We start from the raw sequence: 18,638 nt of genomic DNA, 5'->3' as shown, positions 1-18,638 counted from the left end.
CTCTAATCTAGAAAACATATGGCAAAATACACAGACTATGGAGGCAGCAAAATTCATTCAGGGATTAAAACTACTTTTTCACAGCAGGAGCAGCATCTGCACAAGCAGCAAAATACACCTTCTGTTGGAACCTTTTGACTACAATGCAGCATCTTTTGAAACATATGCTCTAATCCAAGAGCCTCTCACAGGCAATTGCTCAGATTCACAGCTGTTCTGCTCTTTCCATTGTGATACACAGGAGTAATTCTAGCCAAAAGGGATTGTAATTTAGGTGGGTCCTGGCCCTGAGGAAATAAAAAAGCAGCATACTAATTCAGCCATAGTTACCAGTTTACACTGTTTAAGCATGCTTGTCTAGGGGCTACTATAAGTTATCAAGAGTTCTATCCTCTCGATTATGACAGTTGCCTTTTCAGACTTTAAAAAATATTAATATATGAAACAGCAATAAAAAAAATCACTGGAAATTGGTTTAAAAGTGATTAATATCATTACAAAGAATACATCCAGTATGACTGAAGACCATTTTAACACAGAACAGCTAAACCTAGGCAAATAAAGCTGCCTGAACTTTTCCTACCTTCATTTTTATCCATAATCTCAGTGTAACTGTGGCAATAATAAAGACAGGGGAAGTTGTCATAGTAAGTTCCTCTGATGCGATACATACAGGTGATAATAAAATGGGAAAATGGGATACTGCCTATTTTAAACTTCCAATTAGCAAGGTATGTAACAGGCTTTACTGGTATGTTTTACTGGAGTAGGCATTCCAAATGGCTCTGGATGTAAGTGAAGCAGAGAAAGGTAAATTAGGGTCAAGAACGGAGAAGCCTACTACAATGTGGGGCCGAGCCTCAAGAAAATATTCAAGGTGTGGTTTCCTGTAAAATATCTTCAATGTTTTCTAGTTAATAAACGAGGTCAAAGGTCTCACAACTTCAAAAGAACAAAAGAGATTTCTTGGAATATGTTACTTCGTTTAAGGTGTGGTGAAAACAACCAACCTCACTTGTAAGAGGCAGAAAAATATATTCTTACAATTTTTTGTATGTCAGTGGTGACATCTAGTGGCTAATGAGATGAATTCTGGACTTCTACATCAAATACTGTGTATCATACAAGTCACCCACAAAAGAGGGGTGCAATTAGCAAATGGGTGCAATCTATTACATGTTTCTTTTTCCATATTATTTTTAGGAAACACTGCACTCTAATAAAGGAAACATTAGTGTTGGAGCACATTAGATTTGCTGCTGAAGCATATCTTCTGGCTTAATTCCATCATCCAAAAAGACTCCCTTACATGCTCTCTGAGACTTTCTGATGCAAACTATAGTGCAGTAAATAAAAATGACTAGGAGATTCACTTTAAAAGTGTATTGCTTCCCACTGAAGAGATGTACATTTTTATATGGTAATGATAAAAACTTAAATTAAATTCTGTATTCCTTCTTATAATTTTCCTTTATCTACCACGATATCTTATATTTAAACTCCGATGTGTTTCAACTCAAAACAGGCCTTAAATGGAATATGCAGCATCCGTTACTATACATCAACACTGTGCAGTTAAAATTAATGCCTTGAGTAAAATCAAATGCCATAGTTTTGATCAGGACTGAGTCTTATAAAGAGCAAAAGATGTTCAAAGAATTGACTTTTCTTCAGATGTATGCTAAATTCTGGACAAGATGGACAGAGGTCAAAGGACAAAAGCAGTAATTGCAATCTGATCATATAACATATTATGTCATAGTTATGTCACCTGTTATCATGGAGTCACAGAATCATGTAGGTTATAAGGGATCTCCAGAGGTCATCTAGTCTAACCTTCTGCTCAAAGCAGTTTGGGCTAGAGCAGGTTGCTCACAGACCCGTCCAGGTGAATTCTGAGTAACTCCCAGGATGGGGATTCTACAGCCCCTTGGGGCCCCTGTTCTAGTGTTTTACAATTCATATGGTAATTTCCTCAGCCCCAATATACTGAGTTGGAATTTCCTATGTTTCAGCTTGTCCCTTGTCTCTTGGCCTTTCACTGCACACATCTGGGAAGTGGCTGGCTCTGTCTTCTCTTTATTCATAGGCATAGTTAATTACCATTGTCAGGGCCCTGAGTGCCGTAATAGGCCCTAGTGGCCCTGATCAGTCTCACCTAGGGCCCTACCCACCCACACCCCTGACCATGGGCCCAGAAGCTCTATTTAGGCTCAGGCCTGGTCCTTCAGGTCCTGGTCTGAGGTATGTTTTAAGAGTACTAGTCTGCAGCTCAGCCTTGATGATCCAGGCCCTGACCCCACGAACTGACTTCCCAGCTTGCACTTGCCTTGTCCCCATAGACCTGCCCTGTGATCACTGGGCTGCGTCTGACCCTGGTTACTGTCACTGGACCTGATCCTGGCTCTGACTTGCAGATTGACTTCGCAGCTTGACCTCAGACCTGCCTTACCAGCAGGAACTTGCCTGATGATTTGGACTCTTGGTTGCACCTGCCTACTATCTCTGGGTCTGCTCTGCTTACCTCGCCTGGGTAGCTGGGCCCCTGCTGGTGAGGCCTTTGGCCTGCTGGCCAGGTTACAGCTCATGGCTCCTTGTCCATTAGGGAGCAGCCAGCTCTCACTGCCCCCTGACACCCATTAAGTAGTTGTACTCAGACATACAAGAAGAAATATTTTTTTGGTAGTGAGCTCTCTTTGCTCCTGATAAAAGAAAGGCTAACTTTCTAATATTAATTCTAGCTCAACAAAAGTAAAACACCTGCATTGCACAATCCATGCTACTGCCTAACAGCTGCAGGAGTCCTGCAAGAATTGTCAGTGATCTGTCAGTCCAGCCCTCTCTTTGTAAAGTACAAAAATACAAAGTGGGTGATGTATGGTTCAAAATAACATCAATGGGAAATGATGTTTTGATTCGTAATTCCTCTTAACTTTAAGGGAATTTGTGTTGGGTAGAAGTTTTTCTCACCTTCAATTCCAGGATCATTTTCCCTTGTTGCAATATTTTGCTTGGGGAAACTGGAAGTCTAACCTACTAAAATATGTGCCAAAAACACCCAAAAGATCTCTTCCTTGTTTTTAGAGAACCTGTCTTTTAGCTGATTTATTATTTTCAAATATTTATTACAGACTGCTGTTTGTTTATAGAAAGATCTCACAAGGTAAACTATACCTGCGACAATCAATCAACTCCAGTATGAATCTCAGATTAGCCTTGGTTTGTTATAGCCACTTTCCTGTAGATTCCATGCATAGAGAGAACTGTGACTGACACGGTCTCTTTCTCTTACATTATAAGACTCTTCACTGGGGGATGCTCATCTATATAGCAGCAGTTTCATGTGTAAATCTCAACTTGATTTCCCAGGTCAGCTAGCCTGTATAAAAATGATAGTCCAAGAAAACAAGCCTACCAGATACATCTCCCATTTCCCCAAAACTACACTGCTGTGCAGAAACTTGATTCCTAGGGGCTGATTTCTTTTCAGGTGTGAAATAAATAATTGAGATAATATGGGGATGTGGGCTCACTGAATAATGTCCCCTCTGCTGTGTATTGGTATTATTTCTAATGACCTATGTTACATGCTGACAGTTTTTTATACAGTATGTTATGAAACTGAAACTCTGCAAACACTAACAATCTAAGCAAGATTAAAGTACATATTATGGAGACTAGGTGACTTCAATCAAGCTATTTTGGTGGGATGCCATCAATGTTTCCTTTATATTTCATGTAAAAAAAAGAATACAAAGACCAACAAGTATTCTATCAGACTGAGATACAAGAAAAACTTTCTCCTTTCCAGCCATGGGAAAATGGACTAGAGCACCAAGTTATGATGTGTCCAACAGAATAAAAGCGTTACCAATATTGATAAAGTGAGTGGTATGTGGAATAAGAAAGTGTAGAATTTTACAGATGTAATGCAGCTAGATTCAAGGTACAGTATTTATAGCAACCTTCACAAAGTTCATTACAATTTGTTATATTTGTGAGATTCCTAGAAGGTCTACTTTGCCCATACTCCACAGCAAGATCCTCTATCCAAATATCAGGACTAAACTAGCATAACTAGCAGCACTGCAAATTTTCCTTTGACACTGCCTGAACAATTGTCTTTAAAGTCAAGGTCAGACAACAACAATTGCTGTCTAAGGTCAGCTGACCTTAGTTGACCAAATAAGCATGTATCCATGCTTATTTGACTTGTGGCTTTTCCTCTGAGGCTTACTTCCAGTTTTGTTGGCAGCTTCTGTAATATGGATGTTACTGCAGTATTGCATGTTCCAAAATAGGAGGCCACTCTGGCAAATTTAGTTTCTCTATGTAAATTTAATAAAATATGTAAAGAGATACTGCTTGTTTTGTTTCTGCATCCTAGCTCTATAAAAATCAACCATGGGGTCATTGAAAAAATTAGGTTGGAAGGGACCTCTGGAAGCCATTTAGTCCAACCTCCTGCTCAAAGCAGGGCTAACATGAAAGTTAGATCATGTTGCTCAGAGGCCTGTGCAGTCAAGTCTCCAACAGTGGAGATTGCGGAGTCTCTCAGGCAGCCTGTTCCAGTATTTCACCAGTCTCATTTTGAAAATTTTTCCCTCTATACTCATATGTAACTTTCCCTTTTGCAACATATGCCCCTGCCTCTCCTCTTCTGTTCTGCATCTCTAAGAATTTGTCTCTGTCTTCTCCAGAACCCCACCTGAGGTTACGTAAGACAGCAATTAAATCCCCTTTAGCCTTCTTTCCTCCAGGCTAAGCAACCCCAGCCCTCCCAGCCTCTCATATCATATGCTCCAGCCCCCTAACCATTATAGTGACCCTCTACTGTACTCCTCCCAGTTTGTGATCTCTCTCTTGTACTGCAGCAGGGAGAACCGGACACATGACTCCAGATGTGGTCTCAGGACTGCTGAGTGCAGGGGAACGCTGCCTGCTCCCCACCCCCCCACCCCAACCCTGGCCACGCTTTCACTAGCACCGCGGCAGTCAGCCCTCATCCTCACAGAGGGACGCTGCTCACTCACGTCCAACGGGCCTCCTTGGCAAAGCTGCTGCCTGGCAAGCGAGTCCCCGGCACAAACTGATGTGTGGGCGATGTATGGAGTCAGTCTGTCCCAGGCGCAGGACTTCGTATTCGCCTGTGTTGAACTTCACAAGGCTCCTATCAGCTCACTCCTCCAGGATGCTGAGATGCCCCACAGCAGTCCTGCCCTCCAGCGCACCAACTGCTGCCCCCGGTTTGGGGTTGTCCAGGAGCCTGAGCTCATGAGCCATGAGCTCTGACAGCTATCATGGAAGGCAACTGTAAAGATTTCGGGGATGATGCTCATGTTACGTTAGGGATCAAGCAATTATAAAAACATTGGTGACAACTGTAGTACTAAATATCAGTCACCACAACCAGGTTGATGATCTTTGTAGATGTAAAAACTATAAAATCTCCCACACCTTGCATTTTATGTGATCATCTTCAGTATTTTAGCTTATGAAATATGGTTAATAAACTCTGTGAATACTTTATTAGGACATCAGCACCATTTGCTTTTGTTCAGCCCCATGCATCTTGTGTAGATTCATGCAGCAAGATAAGAGGAAAAGGCATTTTATAGACATCGCTTCACTTTTCATTGGTGTCATGAGCTGTCAGACTGAAGTACTTTAGACTTGTCTATTCATACAGTCGTTGCAGCAAATGCAACCAACAGGGCGTAGGAACGGAGAGCAGCAGCTTACACGTGACTCCAGGAGGCAAGGACGGATGGGACGGATGGAGCCAGGCCCCTGGAGGTAGTGCGGGCGCCGAAGCTTCTGCTAAGGTGGGCGCCTGTGTAACGCGCGCACACCTCCCCGCCCCGACACCCGGCGGGCGCCAGACCGGCCCGGCCCGGCCCGAACCGCCCGTGAGCGGCCCCAACCGCCGCCGCGAAGCGCCGACCCGCAGCGCGTGCGCAACGGCCTCTCCACTGCCGCGGCCTCGCGCGGCCTCGAGCGGGGGGGGGGGGGGGGGAGGGGGGCTCGGTCACGTGACCAGAGCATCGCCGTCGCCGTGGAGTTAGCGCTCCCCCTGCCGCCCGGCGGATGACGTCACCCCGCGGGGCCGCCAGGCAATGCCGGAAGTAAACCGCGGCGGAGCGGGTGAGCGGCCGTGCGCGCGCGGGGGCCGTTGGCGACCCGGCCGGAGCCCGGCTCGCTCGCTCCGTCCCTCTCGCTCCTTGCGCGGCCCCAAACGGCCGCTGTCTTCGGGCTCCCGATGTCGGCTCCCCCCCCCCCCGCCCCCTTCTCGAGGGCGGTGTGTCGCGGTGCTCCCGGGCCCCCGGCGGCCGCCCCGGCCCGTTGCGAGAGCCGCCGCCTCTGGGGCGCCGGGCCCCGAGCCGGGTGCGGAGCGAGGCGGCCGGCGGCCCCCGGGGCGCGGCGGGGCTGCCGGGGCTCCGCTGCGGCGGGCAGGGCGGTGCGCGGCGACGGCGCCGAGGTAGCGGCGCAGGCGGCGGAGCGGCGGTGCCGGCCGGGCGCCTCGCCAGGGTGGGACACCCGCAGGGGTCGCTTCTTCGTGGCTTTTTTTAATTTTCTGGTATCCAGCTGTCTCAGGAGTGACTATTCCCCTCTACTTAGCAGTCGTGAGACCGCATCTGGAGTCAGGTATCTAGTTCCCCCCCACCCCGGTACAAGAGAGAGGTCATAAACTGGAGAGGGTCCAACAGAGGGTCACAAAAAATGAGGCCTTCCTGTGTTGACTGTGTTAATAGAAATAGTGAAGACTTTCCTTGCCCCCGAAATAGGCTTGATAGTGCACATCAGATGAGCTTAGTGTTCTGCCAGCCAACAAGCTGCTATTCTGAAAATGTACTTCATGTAGTGCTCAGGAAACTCTAATTTCCTCGACTGGCTATGGAGAGGTCTTCAAAATACTCTTGACTCTGTGGTCCAGAGTTGAGTTTTGTAGAAAATTAATTTTTACAGGTTTTAGGGGGTTATGTTAATTTGGTTTAAAATTTGTTCAAACTTCATGATAAGTTTTGAAGGCCCTTTAATCCATTGTGAAAGTATGATTACCAATTAATTATGTCTGTCAAGGAGAAGACAAGCATTATTAAAAGGCCTTGTGTGTTGTTCATTTCTATTAATTATAGCTTAATATCTTCCTCCATTTAGATTAGTTTTATATGCCTGCGTATTTAAGAGTAAGTGCTATAACTTAGATAGGTAATAGTGCGTTCTTATTTCTGATTATCCTTGCTGATTATGCTTGTTAAAATTCCTTACTGTAATTCCTTACTTAGGAAAATGTCCAATCCAAAGCATACTGGTAAATTCTTTAACTTCAAGCACACTTTTTCAAGTGGGCTTTTCAAAACTTGAGTTTTGTTCTGTATTTAAAAATTGTAATGCCTTTTTTTTTTCTTCGTTCTTCTAGTGACTGTTATTACTATTAGAGACTGTACATTAATATCTGTATGCAAGTTCTATGAAATATATATATTTCATCTTATTTTTCAGTATGCTTGTGTTTGCTGCACAGATTTATCTTGGCTTATAGATCTTGCATTAAGAAAGCATGTAGGTGAATATTTACATTAAAATACTTTGAAGGAAGTTTTCAGTGTAGTCAATACACCAGAAATGATTGTCTCTGTTACTCTGTTTGTATCTGCATAGTACAGTGAGGCCTTCTGTTTGTTCCTTCAGTTTTATCATAATTTGTGTACAGTAATGATGAAAACAAGTAGAGCGTTAAAAGTCCATCCCAACTGGATGTGTTTAGGCTGGTGTTTTCAGTATATAGTATTCAGGTAGCACTAGTTACAGTCAAGTGGCTTCTTGGTCATTTGAAACATTTGACAATATGCTTTAGTTGTTTGGTATGTCGTGTACTTATTTAGAAAAAAATAAAAAATGAAATCAAGCCTTTACCTATTGCAAAGGTTGAAAAAGGACGTCAATGGTTAACTCTCCTGGATGTAGGAGAAGCTTTTGTTACCTACCACATAGTTTTTACACAGGTGAAATGTTTAACTTAAAATTCAGAATGAGTAAACCTCTCGTTACACACACAGCCTCTTGCCTGTGTGTCAAGAAAAGCAATCACTTTACCTTTTGTGATTTTTTTTAACTTTTTTTTTTTTAACTAGTACCTTCCTAAACTTACTTCTAAAACAGAGAAATGAAAAATTTTCATAGATTAGGATTGAGTAGGCAGGTGTTAAACCTCTGAATAAAAGTTTCCTTATGGAAGTCTTGACATGAAGTGCTATGTAATATGACTCCATTATTGCTAATGCTTATATGACACAATTGTTTGCATGTTTTATGATGAGCCTTCTTTGGCATTTAGTTGCAAAAAAATTTCTGTAAGGCCCAAGACCTAGCAGAAAAAGTTAAATGTTTGCTAATTTATGTGACTATTTCTACATGTTACATACTGAAAAAGAGCTTTATAAAAATGTTAAGAAAATTCCATGTAGTTAGCTCTGCTGTTGATAGTTCTAATGCTTTCAAGAAACTCACTGATTTTTCATGTTAATAAAATGTGATGCGAGAGGCTTTTCAAATAAAACAACAGTTCACACTACCATAAATTCCTGCTGCTGCTAAAAATTAAATAAAAAAAGGAGTGAAATGAAATGGCATACTTGCAGTAGGCCAGTTAAAGCAAGACATTATGACACAACTGAAGTCATACACGTTTTTCCATCAAAAATAAGGAAAACATCAAATTTGTACCAAAAAAAACACACTTCACAGTTTACTAGCAAGTAAGGAAACCATTTACACTTGAAAAAGGAGATGGGCTGTATAAACTGAACTTAGAAAGAATAGCATGGCTAACCTGAAAGTCTGTTGGAGAAAGTACCATGTAAGGAAGAGCATAACTGTTTTTTTTAAACTTTGTTTTGACATGTTAGAGAAATTTTTTCAGAGAAGAGCTGGCTCTTTGGCAGTTATTAAGAGATTAGAAACACCTCTCCCTTCCCCACCACCACAACAGAAAAGAATGAACAACAAAAACCATGAAATCTTGCAGAAGCTATGGTACAGCAAAGCTGTAGTGCATCTATCGAAATTGATGCTGGGTTATACAGCTATTCTAGGAATCTTATTTTGATTTTTCAGTATGTAAAATCATACCGTTGAGCCGCGTGTAAAAATCACAGGGATCTTGTGAAAGGTCAGTGACAAAACACAATCTTATGCTGTGCAAACTAAAAAAATTAGTCTTCAAAAATCATTTAATTGAAGGATTCATTTCAAGATTGTTTGAGTTCAAATGGTTTATTTGATAAACAATTTGAATAAAACCTGAAAGATAGTTTTTGACCTACCTTCTGGAGTTAGAAAAGTTACTAGCTGGGTAAAAGGATGTGTTGCCATGAACAGATATGAGTGTATGCTCACATCTTTGTGAGGAGTTTTAAAATTAATTTTTTAGAGTCTTATCTTTTAATATGAAATGCATCTTTGTTTTGCCATGTATATGCGTAATTAGCTAGATAGGCAAAGATGAACGTGTAATATGAGGACCTTCCTTCCCCTGAGCTGTATATTGAAATACTCTGTCGTGTTCTTTCAGATGTCATGGGCTATGTCTCTGAAGCTTGCATCTTAATGTATGTAGGTGTCAGCATGAAGAGGGATACCAGCAGTAAGAAAAGGAAATTCTTGAGGGACTTAATATTTTTATCTGATGAGTTTTCAGGCAAATAAGCAGTTGGGCTGAATTACCTCACAGTCGCATGAATGCTGATGCTAACACAAGAGAGGAGAGATATACACCTAGTTGAAATAGGTATAGGCAGCCCAGTTTAGATGTTATATCCCTCATTCTGGGGTAGAATCTAAAATTCTGAAGTTTGTAATTGCTGTGAAATGAAGACTGGGTGCTTACAGGAATACTGTTCAGCCAGTATTGAATAGGGACTGAGGTTGTAAGAAATAAATGTTGCCCATATACAAAGACTTTCCTTCTTTTAGGAGGAGAAAATCTGTAAGAAAATCTAGACTTATATTGACTTCCTAATGGCTACTGCAATTGTTAGGGAAGTTCTGTGTTCTGTTTCCAGCTTTGCCATTCACTGGCTGCTAGGTTTTGTTTTTAGTTTCCCTTCACTAGCTTTTCATGTTAATCTGTAACTGCTTTGTGACAGTGTCTGACTTTCACCACAGGCTGAGTGGTAGAGAGGACCTAGTTAAATGAAATATGCTATTAGTTTGAATTTTAAATGCCATCAGAATTTAAATAGTACTAATAGATTTTTAATCTGAAACCTAGATACTGGAAGGAGTGCAGATACAGGGCTCAGTATTTTGTTATTTTTGTCTATGGTAGCACAGTACAAGAAGTACCTTAGAATTACACAGTTCAGATGTAATATCCTAAGAAATAGGAGAAATCATGGACTGTCTGTCAGGAAATCAGAAGCTTCTGGGTAGCTTTGCGAAATAGCATATATACTTGCTTTCTGTCATTTTATATACCAGAAATTGGAGGGGCTTGATCATCAAAGGTTCTTTCAATCCAAATAAATTTTTAAAACTTGTAGTTATGTAGACATTTAAGGGAATAAGGCTTTCTACACTTCAGCACAACAAAATGTAATAAAAAGGAGTGTTGAGTAGTCATGAGTAATATGGTCAACTGAACATCGGCTGTACCTGCTTTTATAGAATTCTATTTGTTTGTTTAACAGTAATCATTGAATAAAATCATGGCAACTGCCAGTAATGAGGCACACCATCCTCTAGATCCTGGAATCTCTAAGCTGCAGTTTGCTCCCTTCAGTAGTGCCTTAGATGCAGGATTCTGGCATGAACTAACCCAGAAGAAACTCAATGAGTACCGATTGGATGAGACTCCAAAGGTTATCAAGGGATACTACTATAATGGTAGGTAGAAACTGAACATCTTTCTTAGTAGTTTAGATTTCTCTTGTTATTCCTTTAAGAATTTGTATAACATTTGAAGTATTTTGCTGAAACATTACTGGGATTAGAAAACACTAATGGATGAACTGTGAATTCTGGTGTGTCTGTGGGTAATTTATAACTTGTATTAAAAAAAAGAAAAAGAAAGAAAGAAAAAAAGAAAATTAAGCTGTGCTTTGCTATTTGAAGGACATGTGTTTCTGCTTTTTGTCCAGGTGATCCTTTGGGTTTGCCAGCTCGCTTGACATTGGAGTTTAGTGCTTTTGATATGTAAGTACCTAATGTGGTTTATCTTAATTCATATGTGAAGACACTTTCCATGGATAGTAGTAATGCTTTGACGTGTAATATTACTTGGACACATGTTACAAAAAATAAGTATATGTGTTTATGGGCTTTATAACAGTGGAGAGGCTGCTCTGAATCACAAACATTAAATTAACACCCAGTTTCTGAAGTAGTATATTCATCTAGAGGGCTGAGTTTAAAATATTCTGGTGGGAAGTCTCAAATACACTCATTCTGTTTGTGTATTTGTTTATATAAAATAATATTTTCTTTCCATTTTATAGGCCCTTCTGTGAGTAAGGGAGGATATTTTCAGTCATCTGACTTCTGGTGAAATTCTTCCTTAGATCTTTATTTACTGAAGATTCATAGTTAGAATTAGGAGCTCAAAATAGTTTTTACAATCCTTAGTTTTTACGTGACAATGACTTCCAAAGTAGTTAGCCTTTATGACTGAAATTTTGTATTTTAGCTTTTACCTCCAAAGCCAAAGATCAAGAAAAGCTGTTCGGTATACACACCAAAAAAGAGATGTGAGAGGAGGAGTGTTTTTTCCACATGGTTTTCAATTCCAGCAAATACTTGAGTTAATATAATTAAAATAGAAATAAAAAAGACTTCTTCATAGTCAGGGTCTTGTTTGCTTTAAGTTGGTGGATTACAAAGCTATAAGTCATAGAAGTGACCTGCTCTGTCTTGCCTGGATATCTCCATTGGATGTCAGGAGCTTAGCGAGGCTTTGTGTATTTTGAGATAATTTCATAGGACTTACTCTTCTAGTAATTTTTATGTAAGAACTTGTAAGTATGGTACTGAAAGTATATACAGCAAAGTGCAATCGGAAGAAGGCTGTGGTATTGGTTACAGGAATTTCGGGTTAGTGAAAAATGGGTGATAACATCATATTTGTTCTCTCAAATGTTATGACAAAAATAAAATAATGAAGGTCCATTTATGTAATATATAATAATCCTTCTGCTGTAGGAGTTTTCTGTACTCTGTTACTCTGGAAGTCAATTTAGATGATGATGAAGTTTCCTTTTAGCCTTAAAAATCTCTGGAAACTATACATCACCTATATTTGCAATGTAATTTTAAACTTTGCTGGATTTGCCCTTTAGCAGCAGTCAGAAGCATCAGTTTAAGAGAATGATCTTACGAGAGTCAATGAAACCACTCAGATCTATAAAATTAAGGGAGTACTGTAGTTTTTGACCTAATTTACATTGAAAAAGGAGAAAAAGACATACTATTATCTATAAACAGCAGTGTCTCCAGCTGATGATAAGATATAAAAGCCATTCAATCTTCTGACAGGTTTAGTCTTGCTTTGAAATGCCTTTTTAAATATAAAATTTTAATTGAGTAACTCTACATGTGTGAAAAATTGACTACTAAAATTCAGTCTTAATAATTTGTTCTTAGTGAAGATCGTATTTGTCATGAAGAATTTATATTTGTTTGGAATTGTTAAATCTTCCTTCAATCTGTGATTAAATGCCACGTTGCTAAAGATAATACCCAATGCATTTTTTAAATCACAGTGTATATGTGTATTTACACATGGTGCTTATATTAATCCACATTCAATAAAGCATTAATGATTGTAAAAACGTTTTAAGTAGCGCTGTCATTAACTGTTGTTACTGTGCCTTGTCATGTCACAATTTCAGGACAACCTTGCTTGGAAAATTACACCACAGGAGAGTTACTGTTACCACTGCTGATGGTGTTGAAAGTATAAGTGTACAATTCTCAGAGACTTATTTCTTTTATTCAGGAATGCTTCAATACCAGCACGTTGCTGTCCTGCTTTTGGAACATTATATAATACCAACACTTTTGAGACTTTCAAGTCCTGTGATAAGAAGTCACTTCTGGAAAAAGAAGCAAATGAGGTAAGATTAAAAATCAAATCAACTGGCAGAGAGATAGGGTTTGGAAATAGCCAGTGGAGTGCTTTATTGTCTCTGCTCCAAATGTTGGAGAGGCTGTCCATACATGTTTAGCAGTGCCAAGTCTTAACTGTTTCTGGAGGGAATAGTTTGACAGTTTCTTCACTGCTATTTCCAAGAGAATAGCAAGTAGCTAATGATACTTGCAGGACTTTATTCAGTGTTCTACTAAGCATCGTTTTAAATTTAATGGTGCTATTAGAGCTGCCGGTGACTTGCATTCAGTAGAGCATGGGTTTTTTATTTGTTTTGAAACCTGGAAACCAGCAACTGCCTGGTTTTAGACTTTAGCTTATTGCAACACATCTGTGTGACATAGAGATGGGGAAGTTCCTGAACAGCCAGAAGACTAAGGTAAAGCGAGAACAAGGTGGCTGTCAAAGGGGCTAGGAAAAGTCTTCTTGCACTGTAAGGAACTAACTAAATTAAATGTGGTGGCTGAGGGAGAAGTGAAAATCAAATTAAGATGACCTTTTGCTTTCTGAAACACTTTGACCAATCGTTGATTTCTTTAATTAGATTGATAGTCTGCCTGCAGGCCTTAAGTAGCAAAGTTTTCATGCGTATCTTCACTTGAGGTTATGAATTTTTTGTGTGCCTGTGGCCTAGTATTCCCCTGTCTGTGATAGATACAGTGCAGTAACTTCAATGATATCTTTAGGAAAACTAGAAAACTAGAAAGGTCAGAACACTTTATTGACTCTACTAATTTTTTTTTCTTTTTAAGACAGAAAACTCAAACAGGACTGCCTCATATCCATGTTACAGCTTCTTGTCTCACCTCACCAACATGCAGCAGACTGCTTTCTTAGATGTGTCGTCCTGTCCCCCCACCCATCAAATATTCACATACCTAGTATCTGTAGATTATATGAATAATTATGCGAAAGATAAGAGTGGAAGGAAAGGCTATATTAATATCCACAATATGATGTATATTGTTCTAGTGTTAATAGTCCCTATATCTGAAGGACTGTTGCTGATATTTTTTGTCTTGTTTAATGCTGTATGCCTAATTCATGAATTAATGCCCATCTTGCTCACCAGCATCCATAGTTGTTGTGTTAGAGAACACAGTCCTGTGTGTTGCCTTTAGAATCCTTTCAGCATGGTTAATAGCCTGCATGAGGTTAGATAGGAAAAGGTCACAGTGGATTACTGGGAATATTAATTTTAGTATTTTTAATTTAGCTGGAAGCATTAAAGATTCCTGCAGCCATTCTCATGCTACCTTTGTGTTTTGTTTCTCTGCCTTTTTTCTTCCTCCCTGTGCTGACAATCAACAACAGATATGGGAATCAATAAAATCTGGGGCTGCTCTTGAAAACCCTATGCTCCTGAACAGGTTCCTGCTGCTGACATTCGCAGTGAGTAAAGATAATATACTTAGAACATTGAAATGGAAATGATGAAATAGTTTTCTTTCTAGGAGAAATATTATAGGAGTATTAAGATATTAACATTATCAGGATAGTTTTCAGATATTTAAAAAACTAGTAAGCCATTCTTTTATACAAATATAAAGGACTTTAGGATGTAGCCCATAAAACCAGCTGATGCCACCTCATATTCTCTTCTACTAACAGATTAGATTATCTGATTACAGGTATTAGTAAAAGTAGAACACCTGTTTCAAGTTCAACAGATTGTGTTATCTAAAGCATTATTTATTAAAACTTTCAAACTAAAGCTTTACATGCATATTGTCTCTTTAAATCTTAAAGATTAAAAACTGATCATCTAGTCATCTAGTATTTTTTGTTATTGTTTTAAATCATCACAGTGCCTTAAGGAGCAGAGAGAACTATGGTTAGGATAATCAACCATCAGTTATCAGCAGTACCTCAAACAGTAATTTACATTCTGATTTACATGTTTGTTATCTACTTTTATAAAATTTCTTTCTAGGATTTAAAAAAGTACCACTTCTATTACTGGTTTTGCTACCCTGCTCTCTGCTTCCCAGATGGGATACATATCATTCAGAAACCAGTGTGTCTGGGTGACAGATTCCCTTTAAATCAGGTATATCAAATAAATACCTAATGTTATGAACTTTTTAATACTAAGCTTTTTTTTTTTTGCTTTAAAACTTAATATTTTTGTCTTAGCACATGCTGAATTAATTTGAGGATCTAATTTCTTTTAAAATCATCACTTATTTCCATGTGGTTGTTCTTGTTTACCTCTCTTTTTTTCTTTACTGTATAAAATCTTTCTCCCCTAGCTTAATATCACTTCAGCTTTATCTAGTTAGACACAGAGGTAGCAGACAATTCTTGAAGAGGCAGTTACCTTCATTTTAATTTTTTTATGTATCTTATCGAATATATAAATGAATTTTTAAAACTTTCAAAAAGGTTGTTTGAAAGTCTTTTTATAAGTGGCATCCTCTGGGAGAGCTAAGTCATTACTGAGGTGAGTATAGAGTTAAAGGAGGGCTACCGTAGGTCAGAGAGAAATATGTTCTCCCAAACTTCATGTCATCTTTATTGTGAATAACTTCAAAGCAGTGAGTATTCCTTGTTAGGAAAAGCAGGAAGACATTTAATCTGGTGGAAATAAAAGCTGAGCTGCATCATAATTAGAGAATATATAACCCATGGAAAAAGGTGTGAGACTTGAGGAAAAGTAGTAAACACCATGAAGAAGGTGCAGGGCAGGAGTGAAGGGAAGCTGACTGGAACTCAGAACTTTACAAATGCAGAAGAAAATCTTTTCCCAGAGCAAAGATTAGGATACTGATTCTCCTGATAGACAAACTGAAAGCAATCAAAATGCTTAATAAAATAGTTTAATCTGTGAGAGAAATTAATAGAAAAGTTCTCTACTAATGGAATTTGGAACAACTGTTTTAAATAGAGGATTTTAATAAAGTGAAAGATCTAAGCAGGAGGAAGTTTTCATGCAAGCATATCAAGACTTTTTATAAAACCCTTAGTCTAAGGAGGGCTCCTTCTGACCTTGGCAGGTAGACTGTATGTTTTCAGGACTTCTGTTCCATTCCAGTGAAGGACTCAAGTTGAGCCTTTTTTGTTCATAGATAAAGATGAGAATGCAAGTTTCAGATTTTCTGTTAACTGATGTAAGAGAGTATTCTGTCAGAAGATAGTTTAATGTGTCATTGTTCTTCAAATTTAAGAGATTCCTGGCTTCAGATAACCTGTTCTTTACTAGTATTGTGAAAAGTATTAATAAAATGCATGACTAGACAAGAAAAACACTGGATAGGGAAGAATTTTTGAGAAGAAAAGTTAGATTTTTGTATCTTGTTTCATACTGCTGTGCAAAAGGAGAAAAAAAATAAGTTGCCTGCATATGCTCTTTGGCTTTAACTGGAGTTAATGTGAAACTTTGAATGTCTTTTTAATGTCATAAAAATCAATGAGAAACAGTTTTGCTTTTTCAGTTAAAAAAAATCCTTAGTTCCTTTCCTTTCAGAAGACCCTCGTTAGGTCTGTAATAAAGAAGAATATAAAGATGTAAAAATACCTGTCGTGATCCAAAGACAGATTTTTGACTAAACACTGAAAATACATGCCACAAAATAGATTGAATAGGTGTATAAACCTCCACAGTGTAATACTGTGATTAATGTTTCCCAGTACCTAATCCCATACTACATATTTTTGTAGTTTGGAAACAGAGAACATGGTTCTCTTGCTAAGAGTAGAGGTACAGATTTACTTATCAAGCTATTATGGCTATCAGAATGAGACTTTATTTTGTTTTAGTATTTCTTTTCACATCCATTTGCAGTAACAGTAACAATGCTTCTGTTTAAAATTTGCATTGGCAATTGCTGTTTTAGTAACTGAATTGCTGATTTCAGTTACTGTGATCATAATGGATTTTAAAAATTGTGTATGCTATTTTTAGTGGTAAGAGTATTTGAGAGATGGCAGGAGTGAGCTAGCCATCATTCCCAAGGGTTAATACACCTGCTGTGGCTCTACATAAGATCATTGCAACTGTTGGTTACAGTTGTCTTTTTGATTTTAGATTCAAGCACTTCAGAAAGCATATGATGAACTTTGCCAGGCAGAAGGGGTTACAGCATTGCCTTATTTTTTAATTAAGTATCATGACAATTCTGTGGTGATATCTCTGCTCAAAAAGTGGGATGGTTTCTTCCAAGACCAAGGGGAAAAGGTAAGGAGAATTTTGCATCTTTTTATAACCCACAAATGCTTAATTTACAAATGATTTCAAAGGTGTCTATAATACTGAGCGAGGCACAGTAATTGGCCAATGAATAGACAGGGTTAATAGCCAAATACCAGCAGCTTGGGTTGATTTCTCTCTCAAGAGTTAAGTATCCCTAATGTTTACACAAAAGGCTAGTTGCATCAAATTAATGGTCAGCTTGAAAACAGAGTTCTTCATGCTCTTTTTACTCCCTTATTATTCAAATAGGAATTATACAATTTTATGAGTTAACATAGTAACTTAGTATTTTCCAATCACTCACCTCATATACAACGTTATAGTAATGCAAAGCATTTCTTTTATTGTTTGTGTACTAAAAAGTGGTGTTCATATATTTTATGAAGGTGTTAAACCATATCTTTTTGTTGGTTACAGTAACAGTAAATATACCTGGGAATGCTATATGGGAGTTTTCAACTGTAAAAGTTCATATGCAGTTTCCCACAAAATTTGTCAAGGAAATGTTGGCATGTGTTTTGCCACAAGTGCCTGTTATAGCTTGAGAATTTTGGAAAAAAAACCTGCTGCAAATCTGTATATGAACAATATTCAAGTTAAACACTTCAGAATTTTGGAAGATAGGTGGGTTGTGGTCCAGAATAGTTTAGAATAATTTCTCTGTTAAATGCAGAGATCATGCCTGTCCTTTGAAGAAGCGAGCACTGTCCATTGATTTCAGTTAGGAAAACATTATGATAATACATGAAGCAGATGTCATCACAGTAAGAGTTGACTGGCTTGATTAACTTGTGCTTATGTATTGAATTCTGTTTTGGATCATGTTGCTCAGCGCTGAACTTTGCTAGGCCTTTCTGAATGTTTTGCCGTCTTTATTTCCTTGGAACTTTTTTTTTTCTTGCATGGCATTGAAGTGCTAGGAAACAAAACTCTGAGTTATGGTTAAGAGCTAATAAGTGGGGGGGGGGGGGGGGTGGGGGGAAGAAATCCTTAAAGGAAATTTGTCATACCTAGTGAAAGTCATTTAGTTCTGTTTTATAATACTTGATCTTCAGTGTTTTTTTCTGCTTTTCCAAATTTTTTTTTTTTTTCCTGAAACTGGGCTTGGGTCTGTAGTTCTTGACTGAAATATGAAAGAGAAGATTAAGACTGTAAATGGTAGTATGATGACAGGAATGGATCATAGATAACAGAGTACTTAATTAGATAGGAGCATCCTGAATATGAGAGAAATCTGTAATCATCTGCAATGTATTTCTTCATTAACATTCAGTTTGGAGGGATTTGCCAAAATTTTAGACC

At 38.7% G+C, this 18,638-nt stretch overlaps 1 protein-coding gene across 4 annotated transcripts in view; it reads left to right on the top strand.

The window, feature by feature from the left end:
* Positions 1-6,107: 6,107 nt before the first annotated feature.
* Positions 6,108-18,638, top strand: part of ATG7 (autophagy related 7) — a 125,505-nt gene continuing 112,974 nt past the window's right edge. For all 4 annotated transcript variants that reach the window (XR_010885472.1, XM_067303860.1, XM_067303859.1 and 1 more), the window contains exons 1-7: positions 6,108-6,144; positions 10,692-10,887; positions 11,142-11,196; positions 12,995-13,112; positions 14,459-14,536; positions 15,078-15,194; positions 17,172-17,321. Coding sequence is in view for 3 of the 4 variants with exons in the window: in XM_067303860.1 (XP_067159961.1) it covers positions 10,710-10,887; positions 11,142-11,196; positions 12,995-13,112; positions 14,459-14,536; positions 15,078-15,194; positions 17,172-17,321 (696 nt within the window). In the remaining variant the exon portion in view is untranslated. The remainder of the gene's footprint in view (positions 6,145-10,691; positions 10,888-11,141; positions 11,197-12,994; positions 13,113-14,458; positions 14,537-15,077; positions 15,195-17,171; positions 17,322-18,638) is intronic.

This window comes from Apteryx mantelli, chromosome 12 (genome assembly GCF_036417845.1).
Source record: "Apteryx mantelli isolate bAptMan1 chromosome 12, bAptMan1.hap1, whole genome shotgun sequence".
NCBI classification, from domain to species: domain Eukaryota; kingdom Metazoa; phylum Chordata; class Aves; order Apterygiformes; family Apterygidae; genus Apteryx; species Apteryx mantelli.
The sequence above is the reverse complement of the archived record's forward strand: the minus strand, read 5'-3'. Positions and strand labels throughout refer to the sequence as shown.